The 25,428-nt window shown below is 42.6% G+C and overlaps 1 protein-coding gene across 7 annotated transcripts in view; it reads left to right on the top strand.

Moving 5' to 3' along the window:
* Positions 1-25,428, top strand: part of LOC120375049 (uncharacterized oxidoreductase YjhC-like) — a 62,116-nt gene that overhangs the window by 19,322 nt on the left and 17,366 nt on the right. For 6 of the 7 annotated variants that reach the window (XM_039495628.1, XM_039495631.1, XM_039495629.1 and 3 more), the window contains exons 4-10: positions 2,232-2,305; positions 7,227-7,286; positions 8,883-8,990; positions 13,489-13,551; positions 16,436-16,566; positions 18,739-18,793; positions 22,492-22,584. In XM_039495628.1, the coding sequence (XP_039351562.1) occupies positions 2,232-2,305; positions 7,227-7,286; positions 8,883-8,990; positions 13,489-13,551; positions 16,436-16,566; positions 18,739-18,793; positions 22,492-22,584 (584 nt within the window). The remainder of the gene's footprint in view (positions 1-2,231; positions 2,306-7,226; positions 7,287-8,882; positions 8,991-13,488; positions 13,552-16,435; positions 16,567-18,738; positions 18,794-22,491; positions 22,585-25,428) is intronic. The other variant, XM_039495633.1, reaches the window with a different exon arrangement.

The raw sequence follows: 25,428 nt of genomic DNA, 5'->3' as shown, positions 1-25,428 counted from the left end.
CTAGTTTACCTGGATTTTTGGTTATCTGATCTGGATAAGATTGGATAATTAGAGTTCCACTGTACTGAATAAAAATAGTGAACTATTGTTTTGAAGGAAAGTGTGTGAGTTTAGGATGGGATCTGCTTAGTGAGGGAATCATTAGATCTTGATAAAGTGATGGGTTTTGGTTTAAGCAAACCTGCAGTGGTGGGAACTTCGTAGTAATGATTATTGTGGCTTTCTGCATTTCAGTATGTCTGACAGAAGTTAGGAATATAAGGGGGAAAAACTTATTTGATGGTCTGATCTCTGAAATAACACAACTGTGCCTATTTCAGTGTGCATCTGGAGGAGTGCACGCAGTCTGTGTCTCTATTGATAAAGTGATTGTGAATCCACATTATGTGACGTTCACTGCATCTAATTCTATTTAGCAATGTCTGCAAATATAGCAAATTACATATATAGTATTTACACATATAGTATTTCTCAGTAAGACCTGCATACAAGCCAAATTTTAAGTTCTAAAGTGGAGTTGTTTTAAGTTGAGTAGAAAAGAAGCATCTGAACACTTGTTAAAAATCCATTTTATTTAAGTACAGGCCTACAGTGAATACTTTGAATTGTTTATCAAAAGGACACTATTTTTGGTGGTGCCCAGTGGGTCAATATATACAAAAATATAAAGGTATTAAAGCTACAGTTGGCAAAAATAAGGGAGAAACTGGCTAATATGCATATTTTATTTTCTGCATACCTGTTAAGAGTTGCCATCTATGAATTTAGATGGCATAGGCATTATTTTTTGAACTTCCTGTGATAATCTAATAACAGGAATACTGTTGGACAGATTTCATTCTGAGGCAAGTACTACATATATCAACTGCAAGGAGTAGTTTGTGCAAAAGATGAAGAGAGTCACTTTAGACCATCACAACCCTCTAAAACAAATAGTGAAGTGAGGAGGATTTGTGTTACAAAAATACCGGAAATGGAGTATCTGGCTCCAAAAGCAATAGGCAAAAGCATGTTTCCACTGCCTACAGTTACTAATTCTATCACTGGCTTTTCAGTCTGATACACTTGCTTTCGAGAGCAATTTCAGAAATGATACTGTGCAATTAAACAGGGCCGCCCAGAGGATTCCGGGGGCCCGGGGTCTTCGGCGGCGGGGGGCCCTTCCGTTCCGGGACCCGCCGCCGAAGTGCCCCGAAGACCCGCGGCGGGGGGCTCCCCCGCCGCCGAATTACCACCGAAGACCGGACCCGCCACCGAGGTGCAGCCCAGTCTTCGGCGGTAATTCGGCGGAGGGGGGCCCCCGCCGCGGGTCTTGGGGGCACTTCGGCGGCGGGTCCCGGAACGGAAGGGCCCCCCGCCGCCGAATTACCGCCAAAGACCGAGCTGAACTCGGCGGCAGGTGCCGCTCTGTCTTCGGCGGTAATTCGCCAGCGGGGGGCTCCTTCCGCCCCGGAGCGGAAGGACCCCCCGCCGGCGAAGACCGGGAGCAGAAGAAGCTCCTGCGCCCGGGCCCCGCAAGAGTTTTCCGGGCCCCCCGGAGCGAGTGAGGGACCCCGCTCCAGGGGCCCCGAAAAACTCTGGTGGGGGCCCCTGTGGGGCTCGGGGCCTGGGGCAAATTGCCCCTCTTGCCCCCCCCTGGGCGGCCCTGCAATTAAATAAGCCATGCATACATGTAGAGGCTTTGTATATATTTAAATATATTAATATTTGTTTTGATTGAGAAAATAATTGTTTTACCACATTAATATAATTATTCTTTATTTTGGGACTTTTAGAAAGTAACAATGAAACATTTTAGAAATGTGGTGAAACATTTTAAAAAAGAGCCCAGTAGGATTTGTTCAGACCGTCTAAAATTTCCTTTGGGCTGTAACCTTTTGTCTCTTAATGTGTCATGTTAATTGTTTCAGAACATTAAGTATCTGAAATAGGATCTTAGGCTCAGTCTATTTTAATTGACTTCGGTGAATGCAGAGAGGGGGCACAAAAATACTATCTCAGCCTTAATTATAGAATCAGTTTTAGTATAACAGATTACTTGGAATTTAGCCTAGAATTAATTCAAGAGGTGGTGATAAAACTTGCACTGTGGTAACAAATAGTTGGTTCTATTCTTTTTAATGTGAAATAATATTTTTCCTTTTTTTATACATGCTCACTTTTTGTAACATAAAGGCCGTCTCAACCACTGACATTAGTTGACTCACTATTTTAAATCTCTTTTCCTTCAGACTGGAAAGTAGCCGCAGAGAGAGAGAGGTTTGCGGATGCTGTTATAATAGCAACACCAGATAGACTGCATAAGGTACTATGGATTTCTTGAGCATTACACAAAAATCATAACTGGAATAAAAAAGGGAAGCCCCGGATTATAAGGTGTACATCATTCACCTAGCTCTGGCTTTCCAGTCGTAGTTTGTTCACTATTTTAATCCATTCTTTCTCACTACAGGTTTGATATACACTTGGAAAACATGAACATGCACGAATATTCATTGCCAGGACTTAATATGTCTTAGCTAGAAAAATTAGAATTTAACACCTAACCCTTTAAATGATTACAACCTTGTCCAACGTCCAGTTGAGCCCCCCCACTCACCAGCTTGAGGGGATCCAGCTGCTGAATCCTTAGGTGTTTGAAACACCCAGAGTCTTAACAGAGTTCTGCCAGTGCCGCTGTCTTAGGGTCTCTGATCTCGTTCTCAAGCTGCCAATCTTCTATCTGCCATTCACAGCCAAGAGCCGAGGCCACTCGTTCCCTGGCCCAGCCCCCAGAACCAGTGCTGACGGAGCCCTCAGACTCCTTCTCCCATAGCTTGAACACCCAACACACCATCTCTCAGATCTCTACCCGATGGGGACCAGCTGGTGGGTGTCATTTATAAACTCATAGACACTTTGCACAAGGTTCTCCAATGCTTTTGCTCTTTCCTCGTGTATTTTTCATGCTACTCATCTATATTAAAATAATAAACCGTACCTTCATTTCCCTTTTCAGTTTCCTCACCACACTGGAATGTTCTCTGGGCTGGGGTCATGGAGTCTGGGGCAGTTGCATGGCTTGGGTTCTGAAAACTGGAGTGTCTCTCCCACTTTACCTCCTCCCCTTGACTGGTTTGTCTCCTTCCCCTTTCTTGCCCAAAATTTCCTGTGCGTTTCCTGGAGCCTTCCTCCAGTTAATGCCTTTGCGACCTCTTGCTTGGTCACTTCTCTCTCTTCTATCATTTCCACTCCCTCCATCACTTCAGAGAAGAGCAGCTTGAGCAAGCACATTGTCCCGAGGCGCTTCATCCCGAGTAGATGGTCACTGAGTTCTGTCATTGTACCTCACAGATGAGGAACATAATTGTTGGCTATGGTGGACACACAGATTTTGTTCTCACTTACAAGTTATGTTGGCATATCTGTGTTAGGGGGTGTGAAAAAAATACACCCCTCACCAACATAGCTATGCTGACAATATAGATGCAGCTATGTCAACAGAAGAGTGCTTCTGTTGATGTAGTGAATGTCGTTCAGGGACGTGGTGATCATATGCCAACAGAAAAATATGTCATTGTAGAGTGTGTCTATAGTAGGAGGCTGTGCTGGCATTCCTATGCTGCTATAGGCTCTGTAGTGTAGACATGGCCAGAGACATAGAGGCCTTACATGATACAGCAGTTTCATAATATTAACCAGAACATATAAGTTGTACAGATTCCCCAAAGTCATCACATTGAGGAGAACTATCACTGGCACAATCTGGTTTTCATGTTGGTAAGTGTAGAAACAAAGCAGAATCAAAAGGACAGGAATTAAAATGAGGGTTTTTAAATTTTAAATATAGAATTGTAGAAGTGTAGAGTTGCAAGGGACCTTGAGAAGTAATCAAAGCCAGCCCACGGCGGTGCATCAGGATCAAGTAAACATGTCGTTCAGGGAGATGGTGATCATATGCCACCTGTCCCTCACAGCTCTTTGTTCAGCCTTTTCTTAAAATATCTCCAATGATGGGGATTCTACAAAAGGGGTGGGCAAACTATGGCCCGCAGGCCACATCTGGCCTGTCAGCCATTTTAATCCAGCCCTTGAGCTCCTGCTGGGGAGCGAAGTCTGGGGCTTGCCCCCTTCAGCTCTCCAGCCAGGGAGCAGGGTCGGGGGCCACTCCGTGTGGCTCCCAGAAGCAGCGGTATGTCCTCCCTCTGGCTCCTATGCGTAGGGGCAGCCAGGGGGCTCCACTTTGCATACTGCCCCCATTTTTCTTTCCCAGGTGTAGTACTTTGCAATTGTCTTTATTGAATTTTATCTTGTTGATTTCAGACCAATTCTCCAGTTTGTCAGGGTTGTTCTGAATTCTAGTCCTGTCCTTCACAAATTTTATAAGTATCCTCACAACCTGTGTTCCCTCTAAGCTGCATGGTTGGGCAGCTGACCAGGAGTGATTCAAGTGCTGCGCACTTGATTAGCACATCTGGCAGTTTGTGTTAAGGTGCCCCTGCCCCCACTGCTTTGCAGCCACATTGCTCCTGCCCTCTGCCTTGGAGCCCCTTGCCAGCTGCTCCCGGGACCATCTCCGCAGAACAGGGGGCGGGGGACAGGGCTCAGGACTCAGAGCAGGAGAGCTTCTGAGGTCTGAACGAACCTTCCGGGCAGTAAGTGCCTTAAAGAGACAGTGCACAGTGTCTCTCAGAAACACTCTCCCTCTCTCTCTCTCTTTCACACTCACCTCCCAACACATACTTGTATTATTGTTGTTGTTACTTCTCGGTACTTCATGCAATGCACATATATTCTCTGTAATTGTATTCTTTCAGAGTGTGTTGTTTTAGTTTTTTGACTGGTCTGTGCATTTCATAATTTTTATTTCTCTTTTACACTTTAATTTAATTCTTTGAGTAGTGAGTTCTAAGATACCTAACCTGTCCTGGGGCTGGAGTAATTATCCCTATGGTTACTTTAAAAAAAAAATTATATCTAGGTTTTTTGTTTCTACTAGTGGCGCACTTCACCTCGGTGCACACAACAAAATTTATTTCACGCATGAATGGAAAAAAATTGAGGGAACATTGCTCGCAACTCCATTATCCAAATCATTAATGAAAATTATTGAATAGCGCTGGATCCAGGACTGACCCTGTGGGATCCCAGTAGACATGCCATCCCAATTCAACAGCAAACCATTGATAATTACTCTTTAAGTATGGTCTCTCAACCAGTTGTGCAACCACCTTATAGTAATTCCATGTAGGCTGCATTTCCCTAGTTTTCTTATGAGAATGTCATGTGGGACTATGACCAAAGCCTTACTAAAATCAATATATATCACATCTACTGCTTCTCATCCCTGTCCCCACTAACTTGCTCAAAGAAGGAATACCTCCTCCCCTAAAAACATCAATCTGTAAATTGCCCTTAGAAAATCAACTCTAGTATTATTCAAGTTATAACATCATAAGAACTTTGGCAATATTGTCAGTGAACTAAAACATGGAATATTCTATTAGTAATAATAATCATACTTAGCATTTATAACCCCTTAGAGAAGATATGAATATCACTTTTTAACATAAAAAATCTAGAAAATCACTTTTTGAGATTATGTATTTACAGAACGGGATATATAGAGAGTGACTGTGCCAAAGAGCTTACAGCTGAAGGACCTCATCTAAAGCCCACTGATACCCAGGGCCGGCTCCAGACCCCAGCGCGACAAGCACGCGCGTGGGACGGCAGTTGTCGTCAGGGGCGGCAGATTGGGCCGGCGGACCTGCCGCAGTCATGCCTGCGGGAGGTCCACCGGAGCCCCGGGACGACCGGACCTGCCGCAGGCATGACTGCGGACGGTTCGCTGGTCGCGCGGCTCGGCTGGACCTCCCGCAGGCATGACTGCGGCAGGTCCGGTCGTCCCGGGGCTCCGGTGGACCTCCCGCAGGCATGACTGCGGCAGGTCCGGTCGTCCCGGGGCTCCGGTGGACCTCCCGCAGGCATGACTGCGGCAGCTCAACCGGAGCCGCCGGACCAGCCTGGGAGGTCCAGCCGAGCCGCGCGACTAGCGGACTCTCACCAGTCAAGCCAGCGGGAGGTCCGCTGCTCCCGGGGCTCCGGGGCGTCTCCCGCGCATGACTGCTTGGGGCGGCCGAATATGTAGAGCCGCCCCTGCTGATACCAAGCTGAAAAGGCAATAAAACAGTACAATACACTGCAGTATCCAATTAAACAAACAAAGGGAAGACTGCTTGATAGTCCGAATGTTCTCCAGACCCAGGAGGTCTTCAGGAAGTTGTTATATGAAACAGGAAGAGGAAGGCAAATGAAGAATGTAAATCAGAAGACAAACCTTAAGTGGCTGCATGCAAAAGGCATGACATTAATTCAGTCACTACTGAAAAATAAAAATTGTTTTGGATCAACCCCAAATGATTTTTTTTTTTCACTTTTCTTAGAGAAACAAATATCTGAAGGAAAAATATTTTGGTTGAATTCAACACTTTGTTTTGATTTTATCCAGCTTTTTATGAAGAGCAAAGGAAATACAAAAACACCATTCAGACAACCAAGCCTCCCCGGTATATCCTGCAGCCTTTTGGTTAGAGCACTTCCCTGGGGTGGGGGACACCTGGGCTTATGTCTCCACTCTGCCTGGTTTATAGCAGGGATTTGAACTTTAGTCTCTCACCGCTTAATAATTTATTGGAGGAGGGAGTGGGATGCAGGTGTCTCCCTCCGGGGAGTCTCCTAACCAGCAGGCTGTAGTGTCATTCTCTGTCTCTACCCCAGTGACTAGTTAAGGATTTTATACCAAGTATAACAGCTTCCGTAGGAGTGACTGAGTTGATGCTATCCCAGAATACTCAGTGCCATAACACTGGACTATTCCGTTGGAAGTGGGAGTCCCTAGTTCAAATCCCTCCTCTGAGTGGGGACTTGAACCTGGGCCTCAGACATCCTACGTAAGTGCTGTCACCAGGGGTCTGTGGCGTGGGGGAGGCATTTCCACTTCCTTTGGTTTTGTGAATGGCAGCTAATGCCCCTTGCAAATCTAGCTCCAAAAATGTTGTGGGCCAAAACTATTCGGCAAAGTTGTGTGAATTCGCAAGTAGTTTTGGTGGCCCCGAAACGGCATATTTTGGTGAATAAACCGTTTGTCTGAAAAATGTTGCTTATTTCTAATTGTGAGTAAACAACCATAGGGAGAAACGTTTAGTTTCTTGTAACTTGTCTCTTTGGTTTCTCTCTTTTCCTAGGCTCCAGCGATAGCTTTTGCTAACAAAGGCTACCACATTCTGTTGGAAAAGCCCATGGCAGTAAGTTAAGAAAGGTCGTAATGCTAAAGTTTAAACAGTGGGGGTAATTTTCAAATATCAGGGTAAAATCTTCAATCAATTTGCCTTAGTATCTTTTCTGCTACATTTGCTAATTATCAAAGCCCTGATCCATATTCTTTTATATTTAATAAACAAAAAATGGAAGAAAAATTGTACATAGTCTTCCTTTCCCTGATCCTTCCTATTTTCATTTCACTTAGAATATAAACTCCTCAGGGTAGAAACTCCCTTAAAGCGTGTGTGTGTTTGTACAGCCCTAGCACATGTAGCTGTTAATGTAATAAATAATCTGCCTGTCTGTAAATATAGCGTGGGGTTTGCTTCCTTACAGCACATCTCTGGCTTTGGGATCTTGCAGTAAGGTGGTCATGTTGAATTTATGTAATTTCTCTGGCAATAGAACATAATGTTAGGCACAGGATTTTGACTTCATTGCAGAGTCCAGAAGAACAAGAAATGAAATTTTTGGTTTAATACTGTCCTGCTATCTGCAATAAGGTGCACCTCTGATGTCAGTGGGAGCCTTGCCATTGACCTCAGTGGTCACAGGAGCTAATTCTGAAAGTCGGAGGAACACCAGTTCCTGCAATCTACCTGTCTTTCTACATAAATGTTTTTGCACTTCCAAGTTTGTACTATGTGAAAGTTGCTTTACAGACAGATTAAATCTTTGGGGTGCTGTATAAGTAACATCTTTTATTATTTGTATTAGTGTGCTCTCAGTGCTGTACATAAATGTAGTAAGAGACAATCTTTTCCCCCAGAGAGTATAGACAAGATGGACACAGTGTAGGAGAAAGAAGGAGTATTATCTTCATTTTATAGATGGAAACTGAGGCACAGAGAAGCAACATACTCATGGTAACAGAGTCTGGCAGAGCCTAGGAGTTCATCCCAATACAGGCAGTCCTTGGACTTATGGCACAATTGGTTTCTGAAAAATTGCGTCGTAAGTCAAAACGTTGTAACTTGGAACTGCAATACACTCCATTGTGGTACCAAGCCTTGTAAAGTCAAAACCAAGTGCCATAAGTCGAGTCAGGGGGTCAATTCAGAAACGTCTTAAGTGCCGTTCGTCATAAGTCGAACGTCATAAAGTCGAGGACTGCCTGTATCCTGGACCCAAGGCTAGTGCCTTAACCATAAAACCACCTTCCTCTAATGTCAGATACTTTGATATCCAGTATGGTAGGTCCTTCCAAACATCAAAATATGGGCTTAAATCTTTATTTTAAAAAGTAACGACACACATTTTACATCAATAAAAATGATTTGCTGCTGTGCTGAACTCTTGGATAAGTTTCACCCTGCAGGAGTGTGCTTTGGTCTAGTTAAATGTAGTTTCTAATAATAACGCAAACATATACATAACTAGAGTATTATTGGTGAGTGCTATTTTCCTACAATTGAAGATGAAATTTCAATTTAGCACATAAGTGCCTACAAAGATATTTAATAAAACGTATTTTTCAAATAGCTAGTGTTGTGTCAGTTAGCAGATTCATGCAGTAACTGTGGTACATAATGCAGTCAGAATAGAAATAACTGAGTGGATTGTTTTCTCTGGTTTATAAGGTAACACCTGAGGACTGCAAAGAAATTGTGTCTGTGTGTAAAGCTAACAATGTCATGCTTGCAGTGTGCCATGTCCTGCGGTACTATCCAGCCGCACTGAAGATAAAGGTATACTTATTGCTTTCACAGTAACCAGTGGAGTCAGTAAATCGTCATTCCTGCTATGTGATATGGGCATTAACTTTTGTGACCTTGACATTAGTCATGGGAGTAGGGTCAATACATTCCTGTACTATGTGTCACACTCCTAGTACTACTGTGATTGGTTGTCAGAGCATAAAAAAAATCATTTAGAATTGCAAGAAGCAGCTGTGAAAGTTTAGGCCAAGACTTTAGGTCTTCAGTTACTGAGAAAATAAGGTTGTAAATGAAATTCCATTAAGAGATTGCCCAAATGGATTAGGCTATAAATTAGCTGGCATTCCAGGACCAGCAAGTGTTAAACATCTTTTAGAAATCTTTCTACAAGGCTACTATGGAGCTGTTAGAGTGTGCTGTATCAGTGAGAAATGCAGTACTACTACCGGGAGGGAATTGAGACTCCTCTATGTAACTCCTTTAGTTCTGGGGACTTTGTTAGTCACTAAGACTTGAGTGCATTGAAGAGTGGTTACTTTGAGATGACTACCTGGGTGGCTCCAGACTCCCTGCTATTTCATAGTCTTGTGAATGTTTGATTTTGTACTGAATTGAGTATGTGGGGGCTTTGTCAGTGGTTGTAATTAGATAAAAATGTATTTGGAAAGTTTTAGAGCTAAAATTTTAATTGACAATTAGATTTAATGACAGATTTGAGCTGTGGAAATGTGTATTATGGAAGATTATCCAATAGGCACACATATCGTCTAGAAATGCATGGCAGTTGAAATTTAGGATTCTCCTTCGCGGAGTGTCCCTGTCGGTGCTCCTCTTCAGGTGAATGAGCGGCCCTGCACCTTTCATTGGAGAATGTCAGCAGCATCGCCCGTCTGGGTCGCACATGCGCTCTCCCCATCTTGCCCCCTTGTCAATGCCTATCTAGTGCTGTGCGACCAGACCCCGCCCCCCACTTCCTTCTCATTTGCCCTCGGCCTGACACAGAGCTCTCGGCGGTGTTACACTTGATACTTAGCTTTAGCATCAGAATGGTCTGTTTAGTACTCTAGTTAGATTTCGCTAACCCCCTTATCCCCATTTCTTTTTTTCTCTCTCAATTTTTTTCTTCTTTAAGTTTGATTACCCCTTAGAGTAGTGCATTTTCACCCGTAAGGCAGACTCGCTACAGTTGGAGCCATGGCTGGTTCTCCAGGCTTCAAGTGGTGCCTTTCCTGCCAGGAGGTGATCCCAATCTCCGATGGACACTCTCAGTGCATCTGGTGCCTTGTTGAGACACACATCCCACATTTGTTGCATCTGACGAAGTGTATATTCACCCACGAAAGCTTATGCTCCAATACGTCTGTTAGTCTGTAAGGTGCCACAGGACTCTTCGTCGCTTTTTACAGATCCAGACTAACACGGCTACCCCTCTGATACTTGACATCCCACAAGAATGCTCCCACTGCCACAACTTAAAAGCTCGCCCCAGGAAAACAATAGATTTAAAACTTAAACTTATTCTAGTGGAGAAGTCACTGTGCCTGGCATCCAACCCCAGTCAGCAGATTCCCTCTGGACACCGGTCTCCAACAATCACTTCTGACAAACAGACTTCACCCGTGTCACAGAGGAAAGCTCACGCCTCTAAAAATATGGCAAGAAAATGGGCAACAACTTTTGCTCTTAAAGATCCACTGAAAAAGAAACGGTCTCCAGCTTGTTCTAGGTTCTCGGTACCAACCACCCATGACTGAGTACACACAAAGCACCAGGGTCCTCGGGTACCGCACATACCAAGAAAGCCAGTGACCACAAGCAGGCAGGCTCAGAGTCCAGAGGCAAAGAGAAGCCTGCCTCCTCCACCACAGTACCAATGAGGCTGCCTAAACATGTGGCATCAATACGCTCTCCATAGGCTTTGGTGCCTCCTTCAGCTCCCATAGCGCAGGGTGTGCCGACGTCGGCACAGATGTGTACAACTACAACAGCACAGTGATTATTGACCACCTCGGTACTGAAACCATCGGTACCACACTAATTTCTTCACCACAAGGACTTACTAATCTTGTTAACGCCGGACTCACCACACCTCGGCACAGATGTTACTCCGGTGCACATGGTACCCACGCCAACCCATCTCACCTCTGGCCGCTCAATTTTCCAGTGAGGATGAAGATGATGAGGAAGAGGGCTCTAACACATCACACCATTCTTTTCCCATTCAAACTAGTATGGTATTAAGTCCACCTATACAGCCCAAATATCACCACTGGGCTGACACCTAGATATGGTATGGGCACCCATGGATGCCACCACCAAAGCCATTCCCTATCATAGAATCATAGAATATCAGGATTGGAAGGGACCTCAGGAGGTCATCTAGTCCAACCCCCTGCTCAAAGCAGGACCAACACCAAAATCATCCCAGCCAGGGCTTTATCAAGCCAGGACTTAAAAACCTCTAAGGAAGGAGATTCCACCACCTCCCTAGGTAACCCATTCCAGTGCTTCACCACTCTCCTAGTGAAATAGTGTTTCCTAATATCCAACCTAGACCTCCCCCACTGCAACTTGAGACCATTGCTCCTTGTTCTGTCATCTGCCACCACTGAGAATAGTCGAGCTCCATCCTCTTTGGAACCTCCCTTCAGGTAGCTGAAGGCTGGTATCAAATCCCTCCTCACTCTTCCCTTCTGCAGACTAAACAAGCCCAGTTCCCTCAGCCTCTCCTCATAAGTCATGTGCCCCAGCCCCCGATCATTTTTGTTGCCCTCCTCTGGACTCTCTCCAATTTGTCCACATCCTCTCTGTAGTGGGGGACCCAAAACTGGACACAGTACTTCAGATGAGGCCTCACCAGTGTCGAATAGAGGGGAATAATCACTTCCCTTGATCTGCTGGCAGTGCTCCTACTAATGCAGCCCAAACTGCCATTATCAGTTCTCCCAGTCATTGCAAACCCAGCCATTACAAACCCATCTATCGATGTTTCTAATGATCGTATTCCCTATCTCTTCCTAATAACTGGGGTTTTCTCCCCCAGAGAGAAACATCATGACATCATCTGGAAGGAGGGTCCCAACTATGGGATCTTTCCTCTCTGCTCCAGTTTGATATTCTCCTTCCCTGAGACTTTCATCCTCCTCAACAGCACAGAGGCTGTCAGACCAATGGGGTGGGACCATTCTACTGTGTCCCGGCAAGTCTCATCTATGTACCTCTCTGTCTCCCGTAGCTCCTCCAGTTCAGCCACCCTGGTCTCCAAACCTGTACATGGTCTCTGAGGGCCACGAGCTCCTTGCACCGAATGTACACATACTGTAGGGCAGGTAATCATACATGCTGCATTGAGTGCAATAAACTGGGTAGCCCCCACGCTGTTGTTGGTCTTCTGCCTGCATTGTCTTCTTACTCCTGCAGCTCTTTCCTCTGTTGTTTTGTTTTTATCAGGGTTTTTTTATTGCCTTAAAGAATGTTAAGTGTATCTAGCCTCCGCCACACACTCCCCCTCTAAACTCCCTCACAAATCTTCCCTGGTGGCTGCTTGTGTTCGCTAGCTTCCCTGGTCACTTAGGAATGGGTTTTTTAAACCCCTGGTCTCCCTGAGTAGACCTGCCCCCTGGTTCAGGGTTGATGGGTGCATCCGTCCACACCTTCGCAGAACATTATGCAAGCACCAGGGACTCTGCCTCTGATGCCATCTTTGGCTCCACAGTACTTTCATCTGTGACTAACCTAACTCCAAAGTCTCAGCCCTCCAAGGGGGGTACTGCTCGGGAATCACCTATGGTGGAACACCCATAGGGACACTACTCGAAGAAGAAGTTACCTTGTGCAGTAACAATGGTTCTTCAAGATGTGTGTCTCTGTGGGTGCTCCATTACCCACCTCCTCTCCTCTGCTTCGGAGTTTTTGCTATGATTCTGCGGGCCCAACAGGCTCTGCTACCACAGGTCTCCAATCAGCAGCGCAGGGGGGTGCACGTACTCCTACAGTGGAACGTCTGCAGGGACACACATCTTGAAGAACCATCGTTACTGCACAAGGTGAGTAAATTATTTTTTTCCCAGTTGATTCAATTGCTTATTTGAGGTTTGGCTCTCCCCCTTCTTTATACCTCAGATGAAGTTTCTCTTCCCTGCTGGGGAGTAGCCATGCTGTCTCTCCCCCACTCCTCCCATTAGCTTGATAGCTTTGTTTCTCTGATATGTAAATGACTTCTCATTGTCTTTCAAAGTACTTTGGAAGTTACTGTCTAGTGGAGAAATCACACTCCTTTGTTTGTGGGGGGTAACTTCTGTTTGACCAGAAACCCATTTTAAGAATGTGGTGAGGCTGAAAAAAAATCCTGACATTTGAGAGTTCTATCGCTAGATCATGAGTGAGACTTAATGTTACTCTGAAATCGCGACTCACATGATAAATTCACAAGAGTTGCCATATCTGTTTGTGGTATCAGCAAGAGGCTTTGTGTGCCTGAGTAGGCAGAGCAAACTGAGTTATGTTTCCTCACTGTCTGTTTATATAGGAGCTACTAGATGCTGGAGCAATTGGAGACATCTGCCACATACAGCATCTGGAGCCCGTAAGTGTGTGTGTCATGGTATTGTCCGAGCTTAGTTATACATATTAATCAGTGCCTTAGTAGTAAGTAATACTTAGCATATATGCTCTTCAGCATCTTCTCAAGTGTGCTAGAAGCAACTAATTAAGTGTTGAATACTATTGCTCCTTTCCCTTCTTTGTTACAAAATTGAATTAGTTAAATAGGATTTGAGACAACAGACTTTTTTATTTTACTGTTTTTTAAGTCTTGTGTATTTTTTATATTCTTTATTAATCATCTATTGTGAACATAAAACAACTAGAACTATTCCTTTTTAAATGCTTTAGAAAACAAATTGCTTAATCCTCTTGTTGCCAAAACTCGGGGGTAAATTATTGGAGAACTGCTGACTTCACGTCTGTGACTGTGTAATGAGAAGCACCCTAAACAAATGTTTTGTTTTGAACTTTCTGCTGACTGTGATCCATTTTTAGAAGTGTACGTGTATGGGCGAGGCAGAATCTCGCATATTTTGTCCCATCTTGTTTGGCAAATTTGATTGTCTCCCCCTCCCCCCCCCACTACCCCCATATGAGTCTAGCTCCTTCTCATGTATCTCCTTGTTTGTACACTAACAGCATCTATTGGAGCAGCAGGAATGGGCAATACCTGGAAATAGTTTCTGGTAACTTCTGATCAGAGCGATGAGAAGGTGCCGAGAGCATTGTTTTGTGTGGGCCTTACCAACGTGTTCTTTTAATTTTGCAGCAAAATGTTGGATTTTTATTTCTAAAGTTGAAATCAGTTAGAAGAAATTTACTGTCAGATCATCACTGTTTAAAGTTAGTGAAAACTTAAAAATTCAAGTATTGAAATTAAATGTTATTTAAATGTCAGTAATGTTTTTTGCCCTAGCATTTCAGTTCTGGTTTAATATGTAAGAAACGAATGTGGCTTACAAATTCCAAGCAGACAAACATTGTCTTTGTTCACTATTCCTTTTTAGGAGAAATACTTCAGTTTCCAAGAACAGTGAATAAAGGACACTATATACTTTTCACGCTTTACCTCGAGCAAAATTCAAGTCACATAAATTGTGTCCCCAGTTTAAGGCATTTTTAATAAACTGGCAGGAATCAGGTGTTTAGAAAAGCAGAATTTTCCTGTGATCTTTTTACGTTAATAACACTCAGGAAATTAGCCTCCCTTTTTTTAGTGAAAAGGATTTTAGATATTCAATAAATTCTGCTGTGACACTTAGCCAAACGAATCTGGATTGGATCATTCACAAGGAAGATGCCAAATTATTTGTTTATACTTAAGCAGATTGGGAGGGACTATGATTTTTGTTTTGTTTCCTGGAACTCCATTTTTTGAGTTTATAGGAAGTATAAGTTGTTACCGTCTGGCCCAAAACCCCTTTGTATGGACACCAGTCTGAGAGGATTGGGTCCAAGCCAATTGGGTCTAGGTAGAGTCTCATCACCATTTCTGGGTCTGGGTCCTTAGAACACACTCCAAGACTTAGACCTCTTTGTGCCTTTCCTTGGGACATGGGGCACTGCTGCCCTAGACCTCAAAATCTGTGTCTGAGGCCTCCTGAGCCTCACAGTTGCTTACTCATGCTCCACTGAGGCTGTGGATGCTCTGGGCTTCTAGTTTAAGCCCTGTGCGGACAAAGGAAAGCGAGGAACACAGGTTTAGCAAAGGAATTTCTTAACCACAAAAACTCCACTCTTGAAAGAATTCAGGAGTTATAGATCTTTTAAAACAAGAAAAGTCCTGAGCCTCCCCATCTCACCCATTCTGGCAGTGGGAAATTTTTCAGCATTGTAGGCAGGGCAGAGTCTCTCCTATCCTCTTTCTCCTGCAAGTCCTCCTTGAGTTTGGTGATATTTGATCCCCTGCTTAGAGTAGCACTAGTCTCTGTCTTCCTGCCCTGTGCTTACCTGGAATGTGCTAGTTCCCATTCCCCTGTCATTCTTGTCCTCCCCATAGGCCACTGCGTAGAAAAAAACATTGTTCCATGGGGATGGACCAGCAGTTGTGAGACATTCAAGTCTGATAGGTCTGAACTGCCATCTTGATGGCTTCTCAGTAATAGTTCTTCAGTGAGGCATTAAGCAACTTTCCTGGGCAGGCCAGCTGTCTGGAAAGCAATTCAATATGTACTTGCTTTGGGCAAGTTTAGATACATCTTCAACGCATAGTACAAAATGGAGTCCGTATATGAACATAGCCCACTTTTGTCACTGAAGTATAATGAAGAAGTTAGTGAAATGTGTGTGACATTTCAGATGGAAATATTGTTGACACAATTTAATGTATTTTGCTAAATTTTTCCTTTTTACCACAAACTTTTCACTAAGAAAAAATTGAAAATAATATAATTTTCAAACTATCTGATATATATGTGGTTGAAATCTGCATTAGTTACAGGATCAGTGGTCTTTAATTGTGTTTTCTGTATGTTAAGATTATGCAATATACAAATTTCAAACATGTTTTTGGAGGATGCACCAAGGTGATGTTTTTCTAGCTGAAATGAATTTGGTATCTTCGTTCAAGTTTCTAGTAGACAGGGGTCCACATTATAGAAGACAACCACGGTTAGCACTAATTGGTAACTTTGATAGTCTCATAGGGAAGCCAGGGATTGAAAGCCATGGACACTTGAGTCCCTAAAGTTACTCCTGCCAGGTCAAAAGTAAGAAACACTTGTAGGGCATAGGGCGAGGTAAGCATGCACTGCTGCTTCTCTTACTGTACCTATACCTTGTAATAAGACCTCAGTGAGTCTGTCAATCTAGCACTTTCTTAGCTGTCAAGCCCTTTCTCCTTCCAGATTTGGGATTATTAATTGTTTTAAAATATAAATTACTTGTATCTATTCACTTCATTAATTACTGTTTATTTCTTGTAAGCATAGGTTGGATTCTGGCATTTTGCCCACTCGTTTGTGAGAGGAAATTGGAGGAATGAAGCAGAAAGTACATTTTCTTTGTTAGCCAAATCCTGTCATGACATCGACCTCATTAATTTTTGGATGGGTGATAAAAGGTTTACAGCATCTTTTTTATCATATTCGTTCTAAGAATAAACATGTGCAAACACAAATAAGGGGTGTTATAGTTACACATGTTTTATGTAACTTTCCCCTTCCGAGAGACGAAGGCCGTGTCTATGCTATAGATGTTTTGCCAGTGTAGTTACAATGTAGATGCAGCTTATGATGACAGAAGGAGTTTTTCTGTTGGCACGGTAGCACCACTCCTCCAAACGACATTACTTATGTCGTCAGAAGAACTCTTCTGTCAGTATAACTGCATCTGCGTTGGAGGTTTGCTGACATAGCTGTGCTGACAAAACTTTGTAGTGTAAACCTAGCCCCAGTTAGCAATTTTCCCCTCTGCGTGTAATTGACCATCACCCTCCTAGAGAACAAGAAGCCTGAACCTTCTTCTAAATGTAGATCTCCTATAGTGATACAAAAAATGATAGATTAAATTACATTGATTTAAATATTGGCATTCATGTTATTTAAAGGGAAATGCTTGTAGTTGTTATTACATCCTAGCAGGAAGAATAAACCAAAGGTGATGATCAGATTGTGGGGGAAAGTATCTATCTAGAGACACGTATGTCTCCATCACTAGTATCTGAATGCACTGCAAATATTAATGAATTTATCCTTACAATGCCCTTGTGAGGTCGGTTGTTTTTGTTTTTGGTTTTTTTTAAATATCCATTTTATAGATTTTGAACTGAGACAAAGTCTGTGACTTTTCCAAGGTCACACAGTGAGTCTGTGACAGAGCTGGGAGGTCAGCCCACATCTCCTGAGTCCAACACTAGTACCTTGGCCACAGGTCATTGTTTCTCTCCTGAAACTTAGAATTCCAAGAACGGTATAATTTCTTTTTTCATTAAATCTCCAGTCTGTCCAAAATCACCAACCTAGGCAAATTAGCTAACTAAACCATTATAGCTTCACTGGTAAGTTTAGTTGCAAGTTGGATGTAAAACTTGTCTTTATCAGAAAAGGATGGAATCCTCAAAAATGGAGGAATTGGAATGACAATGGTCCTGGGTCTGGGACTCGCTGTGTCTACTTCTGAACCAGCACATAAACATATGCTTAAATGGGACTTAAGGACATGCTTAAGTGCTTTGTTGGATGCCACAGTGACAATTTCAAGGTGTGATAATTTTACTAATCTCCAAGGCTAGAAATATTCCTTAGAAGGTCAGCCTGCGGAAAGCTAGGCACTTCCATTTCTCAAGGACATACATTGTTTTTCTATCCTGACAGTTGAGATATCAGACCATAATGTCTTATTTTTATTATCTCCCTTTTATTTTTGTAAAATACTTAATTTCTGTAACATTATCTCTAAACCCACTAGAATTAGCCAAGTTGGATTTCATCTTTAAGTGTTCAGATAGTGTCAGTTACTGCTGTGCAGCTCCTGTTGAAGTCATTTATCTTCACTGGTCCAGAATCTCGAACAGTCTGTGAAATACCAGTTTTTAAAAATCATGCCAGGATTGAAGTGGGTGAGGGAGGAAAAGAAGATGAGAAACAGAATGATGTGATTTTTACTGTTTGATAGCTCCTCACCTCTCAGAACATCCAGTGGGACCAATGCTAACCCTTTCAGGACCAGTAAATATCCAGCACTGATCCTGCACTAGAGGTCATAAAGAAATTGTGATCCTTGACTTAAAAGTATAAACATAGATGTTGTATTTTATATTCTCAAACCCATTTTAGTCCCAGAACTTTTTTAGTATAGAATTAAAGACATATTTTTTTCCAGTTCCTCAAAGGAAGCCCAGACAGTTATTGTTTGTAAATTCTTATAACAGAAACTGGAGACAAGAGAAAAAAATCAGAGCTCTTCTGACATCATTCTCTTGACTAGGACCCTGCTCAGTTAGAGATTTCCGGAGTAGTAAAATTATTCCCAATACTAAGACATGTCATCAGAAAAAAATCTTAGCGAAAACAGTTGCGCCGCTAGTGCAACAGAAAACCAACAATTAATTGGTGTTGAAGGACTTTGAATATCTAAAAGCCTGATCTAGGTTGGATTGAAATGATTGGAAGCCTTTCTGTAGACTTCGGTGTGCGTTGGATCATGCCCAAAATGAACGGTTAAAAAAATGATCATTTTTACAATTTAAGGTTGATATGTTTGTTTATTTATGAAAATGTCTGTTTTATTTCAGGTGCTTAAAGGTGTCATCTTTTGGCAGTCTTTCTCATTTTACTAATGAGCATAAGGTTTGTATAAACACTACTGTATGAAGGAATACTCAACGTCTCTAGCCTTATTTCAGCAAAGCATTTAAGCATGTGCTTAAGTCACATAAGCACGTGCTGTAAATTAAGCTCATACTTCTTTGCTACATTGGGGCCTATATTATCATTTAATCACCATTTTATTTTATTTCCAGGAAGTATGTGACCATTTTAAACATACCTGTAGTTGTCAGTAGTTTTCCTGCTTAAAATGTGCATTTTGAAATATATAGGGAAAATGACATAAACATTCCAGGAAATTCCTTGTTTTGTGTTAAAAGAAGCCTAATCTTACAGTAGCCAAGGTCCTGAAGCCCTAGTGAAATAACTCAGTAGTGTAGAGAGCCTAGAATGAAATAGTCCAAGCAGAAATTGCTTATGCTGTTTATTTAATTTTTTTTTAATCTCATTACTTCTAAAGACACACCTAGCTAGCTCATCCTGGCTTTCCCATTATGCCTTCCATTCTCTTTAGCACCTTCCATGCTATAAAATTGTTCCAAACCACTTTCAGTATCTAGCTCTACTTTAGATTTGGATTTTCATTTGTGTCAAGAGGACTACTCATGTGAGTAAAATTACTCATGCACATACATTTTTACCAGATTGGGCCCACAGTTGTAGAATATTCAGATTCACAGTTTGGGATCTTGGATTTTTTTTTAAATGGAAAAACTATTGACTTTCTAATGTTAATTTAAAACATCTGTTCATTGTAAGCTAACTTTTAAGAGAATAAATAGTCAGCTAAATAATCTGAATTTGTTTTAAAAAATAGTCAGGACAAAAAAGTTTGTCTGGATGGGTGTTCGTTCCTAACAATCATGGTTCATGTCATGATCGGTTTATAAAAATGCAAAGGCTATGTAAACGTAATAGCCTGGTTGTCTGTTTGGATTCACCAAAAAGGAAACACAGAACATAAAAACTACTGTTGCAGCTTTGCTTACAAAACATGAATACAGTTACATTCAAAATCAACCAACCAAAAAACCCCTAAACCCAATATGAAGCTAACAAGATGTGCCTGCCATCATCCAGGTCACTTTTCTTGTGTAGTGTATTCCTTCCCCCTATCCTGCATATGTTCAGTTTGTTTGCAAAGTATAAGCTTGTTGGGGCTTGAAATGTGTTTTAGCAGATTTTGGGCACTACCACAATACAAATAATAAGCAGTAAAATAATTTAAGGATCCACCAGCAACATTAATTTAGGCATCTTATACATTCTATGTCTTTTCGTATACATATTGTTACTTAAACTGTAATATAGATCTCAGGTGTGGGTAATATCAATCCTGGGCATTTCTAAGGTACCTATAATTGTGGGTATCTAAACACCATTGCTGAGTTACATGTTTAACCAGATGAATAGGACTAGATATTAGTACATGAGCAATGAGGCTGAATTATTGTGGCTGGTGGAACCTTCGCATTTTCCAGATTTTGACTTTTTGTAATTGTAATTGTGCAGCCTGGGTGTTTCATTAGCTTAGCCATTTGCACTTACTTTCTTTTACTTTGTTTTTTAAGCGGGGGATGGGGAAAATGCCTGTATTTAAAGTGTTAGCATTTAAATTGTCCCAGTTAGACCTTGCTGGTCACACCTTGCTGAGGCAATTGTTGTTGGGGTGGGGTGAATTCACATTTTTGCTGATTCTTTTAATTGGCTGGTGACCGTTTTTTGCAAGGCTGGGTTAAAAGAGCACCTACATGTTGTTTTTATTGTGATGGTGTTTTAGGTGATGGGACCGGGCCGGGCAGAAACTCTGTTACTACTCCATTCGTGGAAATTGTAATCTCAGCAGTCTGAGACCAGCTTCCCATGTGCCTGTAAGGCTGGGGCAGTGAGATTGTGGATTGTGGTGGTAAAAAACCTTTGACTCTAACAATAATATTATGCCAGGTCTACACCACAAAGTTTTGTCAGCATAGCGATGCCGGTTCATTTTTGGGCAGAGATCAAAGGTTTCAACCCCAAAAGTGAATTCTTGGAAGACTGAACATGTGAAAATGGGGTAAAATTAAAATTGTGTTCCAACTTTAACTGCCAGTGACTTGCTGCATGAGCATCTTATTTAGTACTGTTAGCATATACTTATCTCGCTGCCTGGCGACAGCGGGCTAGCTGCAGCACCTTGGACTGAAGGCTCAACTGGAAGGCTGCAAACCACTTTTTCTTGGGAGTTGATGTGTAAGGCTGCGAGTCTGCCATGGAGGTTGTGGAGGTCACGGATTCCGTGACTTTCCGTGGCCTCCGTGACTTCTGCAGAGACCGGTGTAAGTTGTAATTTGTAGGAGTTTCATTTGAACAACCTGTGTTTTTAAATGATTGATGTAGATACCTTTATTCCTAATGGAGAAAGAATAGGTAGCACTTTACTTCTTCATAGCTACTTTATAATTATTATTAACTCAAGCCTCCCAACAATCCCTCTTTTAGAAATGTGAAAACTGCGGTGCAAAGAAGTTATTTGACTTGTTCAAACTGCCAGTCACTCACAGAGCTGAATATCCTTATTTACAGGATACTGTGGGGTGCATATTAACAATGACTAGTGCTAACATCAAGTTATCTTGATTGTATTAATAATACAGTAAACACTGTTTTATCTGGCACTTCACCAGCCAGAAAGCTGGGGCTGACAGGGGGTGGAGTGCGGCAGGGCGTGCCGAGCGCAGGCTCTGGGAGGGAATTTGGGCACGGGAGGAGGCTTAGGGCGTGGGAGCGGGTGTGGGTTGTCAGATCCAGGGGCCGCTCACCTCAGGCAGCTCCCCGCAAGCAGCGACCTGTCCTGGCTGCTCCTAGGCAGAGGTGCGGCAGGTGGCTCTGCACACTGTCTCCGCCTGCATGCGCTGCCCCCACAGCTCCCATTGGACGTGGTTCCTGGCCAATGGGAGCTGCAGAGCCAGCGCTTGGGGCAGGGTGGGGGCAGTGCGCAGAGCTATCTGCTGCGCCTCCGCCTAGGAGCAGCTGGGACAGGTTGGTGCTTGCAGAGAGCCACCCCAGGTAAGCGCCCCCCGGATCCGGCACCCTGAGCCCCCTCCTGCACCCAAAGTCCCTCCCAGAGCCTGCGCCCCGCATCCCCTCCTGCACCCCAATCCCCAGCCCCACACCTCCCCCCTACACACACCCAAACTCCCTCTCTCTTAGTTAACCGGCATTTTTCACTTACTGGCACCCCCCCATTCCCCCAACATACCGGATAAAACAGCTTTTACTGTAATAAGTACTTGTATAGTGTCTTTCTTCCAAGGATATCAAATCCCCTGACATTTATTAGTTATACTCCTCACAACACAGTATTAGGTTAGTAGTATTATCCCTATTTTGGCCCCGAATCAGCAAAGCACTGAAGCAGGTGACTAACTTTAAGCAGTAAGTAGTTTCATGACTACTTTACAGATTGAAAACTGAGAAACTGGATGTGTCTACTTCAAAATCACACATTGAGTCAGGGTAAGAGGTGGTGTTTGGAAGCAGGTCTTGTGTTCCAAACACAGGACTGTGTTGCCTCCTTACCACGAGGAAGGAGGAAGGTTACTGGAAGAACAGGGGGATCTGGTTGGAGTTGTCTCTGTTAAAATGTTGCAAGAAGTGTCTTTCTGTGGATGAAAATAGATGAGTAAAATTAATAAATAATAAACTGTCAATAATGAACCATTGTAAATTTGTTTTAGCCCAAAGGAGCTGCCAGTCGGTGCTTAGACTGTCCAGTCGAACAAACCTGTCCGTATTCAGCCAAGAAGATTTATCTGCACCATGCCGAGAAGGTGAGGACAGTTCTGTTTTCAAGCAACATATCTTCCAAATATTGACAACATTGATCTCAAAATGTGTTCAGTTTCCAAGCAAAAGGAACTCATCTATTGGTTTTATAAGATCTTGGTGTGACGGGTTGAATCACAGAACCCCCCTTGGGAGCTGCCACCTGATGTGCCAGGACTACTTCTGCCCCTGCTTTCCCTGCCAGCCTGGGGCCCCAGCACCCTGTCCTGCTGAGCCAGACACTCCCGTCTGCTCCCAGCAAAGACCCAGGGTCTGAACCACCTGCCCCAAAGCTGCAGCCTTCACTGAAAGCAGCTCACAGAAGTGTGCTTGTCTTTAGCACTCAGATGCCCAGCTCCCAATGGGGTCTAAACCCAAATAAATCTGTTTTACCCTGTATAAAGCTTATGCAGGGTAAACTCATAAATTATTTGTCCTTGTAGCGGTGCACTTCGAATACAAAAATGATACGTGCATACAAATAGGATTAATAGATTCAATAGCTCATAACCTTTACAGAGGTATGTTACATGGCATATGTAATATAAAATACATTCTAGTTATGTTATATATATACACACATTCATATGCATATTTCCATAAAGCCTTATGGGAGGTACTGTCACACTTGGAACATAAGAATTACTGTATAACATCAAACCACTGTGTCATCAAGGATAATATCTTGCTTCCGGTGGCCAACGCTTGATATTTTGGAAGAAACAAGAAGCCAAAACATACCTAAGCTGTTTGCTCAGTGTTCAACATGGGAAGGAGATGATTTCTTTCTGACTCCAACTTAGTATAAAAGTGAATTTTAAAAGGTTTTATAAATAAATGGGATCAAAAATGAAATCAAAGAAAAGTTAGGAGGGAGCTTCAGTAATAGATTTTAAGGCCAGATGGACCATTGTGATCATCTCATCTGACTCATAACACGGGGCATAGGACTTGCCTGAATTAATTTCTGCTTCAAGTCCAGTAGCTGTTGTTGAACTAGAGTAAATCCTTTATCAAAACAGCCAATCTTGATTAAAAATTTCTAGTGATGGAGAATCCACCACAATCCTTTGTACATTATTACAGTGAGTACCTTCACTGTTAAAAGAATTGCACCTGATTTCTAGTCAGAATTTGCCTAGCTTCAACTCCTAGCTGTTGGAAGATGGAGAAGGCTGAAATACTCAATCATTAGATTTCAGCCTTCAACAAAAAGGAAGTTGGAGATTAATTTACGTTATTGAAGATCTTAGAAAATTGGGAAACAGCATGATTAGGAAGCAGCTAAGAGAATACTTGGCTTCCGTAACTCAGCAGGGCCAGATTAAACTCATAGGAAGGTCTTAGAGTGGTGGCAGACACTATATTAAACCCACTCTTAAACTTTTAGAGAAGTCAAGATATTAGAGGATCGGGGAAGGTAGTGTGTAGTACCTGTATTTTACAGCGGGGGGGAAAGAGACTAAAGTGTTCCAACCTGTGTGCCTAAATTTAAGATGCTAAATGTAAATTTGGAAGCATATGAATAGAAATGGCTTGGGCTTTTTTCCCCAGAAGTGCTGTGCAAACCCAGTTTCCACTGAAGTCAGTGGGAGTAACAGATGCTTAATATCTCAATACATTGCTGTACTAATGTAGGGGGATGGCTGAGTTTATCTAAGAGGCATATCGAAGAGGACATAGAAGTATGAAAGTGAGGAATCGGTGTGGTGGGTTGCCCCCCCTTTTGGGGTGCCACCCAGGGCCGGATTAAGGTTATGAGGGGCCTAAGGCTAATGGGAGGGAAGGGCCTAAGTATGAATTACATATTGCAAAAACAATTATGAAGTCATCAAACATTTATCTACATAATTTTACATAAACAAATATGTAAATATGTAACAAGTTTATTCTATTCTCACTACACTCAATTCTTCACACACATTTTTTCCTAGCTTTAGCTTTGGCAAAGTCATGAATGATGTCACCATAATTCAAAGACCTGAGGATTTCATTCTCAGTGCTCAAGAGGGACAAAGCACTGAGATGCTCTTGAGTCATGGTGGATCCGAGGACATTTTTGACCCTTGTTAGAAGAGAGAATGAACATTCTCCCCTACAGTTAGTGATTGTTAGTGACAAATGCAGCCGTAATGCAGTTTCAACATTTGGGAAACATTCTGTCACTGGATTCAGTGATAACTCGGTACATCAAAAATGGATTTGTTTTTGTCATCTTTTCTCTCCATATCTGAGAGTGTGATGTGAATTCAACAAATTGAAGAAATTCTTTAGTAAAATCTACTGGAAGATCGTGTGGGTACATCTGACACAGACATTTGATACCTTCACTGACTTTGGAACTTGAAATGTTAGGCGAAAAATTTGTCAGTACTCTACAGGTTTTGTCAATATTTTCGTAAGCCTCGAGCCGAAGTTCTAATGCACTCTTCAGTTTGGCGATGATTGTGATGAAGATATTAACTGTGAAGGCCTCCTTGTCACTGAATGAGTGGGCAGTTGCATCGTCGCATGTCTTCTGTCTTTTGCGGTGTTTGGCTGACTTATATTCATGGTTAGCAGTCCTTGCAGCCCCCTGAATTTCATAGTCATCAAAACTATTCCACATTTCTTGAAGAACAGTTCCAAGACTACTCATTAGGTTTACAGCACTGGAAAGGTCAAGTTGAGCACTTTGCAAGCTTAAACTGCACTTGCTGAATGGCTGCATCATTCCAGCCCTCACACAAAATACCAGTTTCCAAAGTCTGCATTACATCCTTCAGGATCTTCACATCTTTTCTTGTTGCTGATTTTTGAGATTCATCATCCTTGATGCTCTCTAGCACTTCAAGGACGTTGGGGTATCC

Source organism: Mauremys reevesii, linkage group 11, assembly GCF_016161935.1.
Source record: "Mauremys reevesii isolate NIE-2019 linkage group 11, ASM1616193v1, whole genome shotgun sequence".
Taxonomy (NCBI): Eukaryota; Metazoa; Chordata; order Testudines; family Geoemydidae; genus Mauremys; species Mauremys reevesii.
The sequence above is the reverse complement of the archived record's forward strand: the minus strand, read 5'-3'. Positions and strand labels throughout refer to the sequence as shown.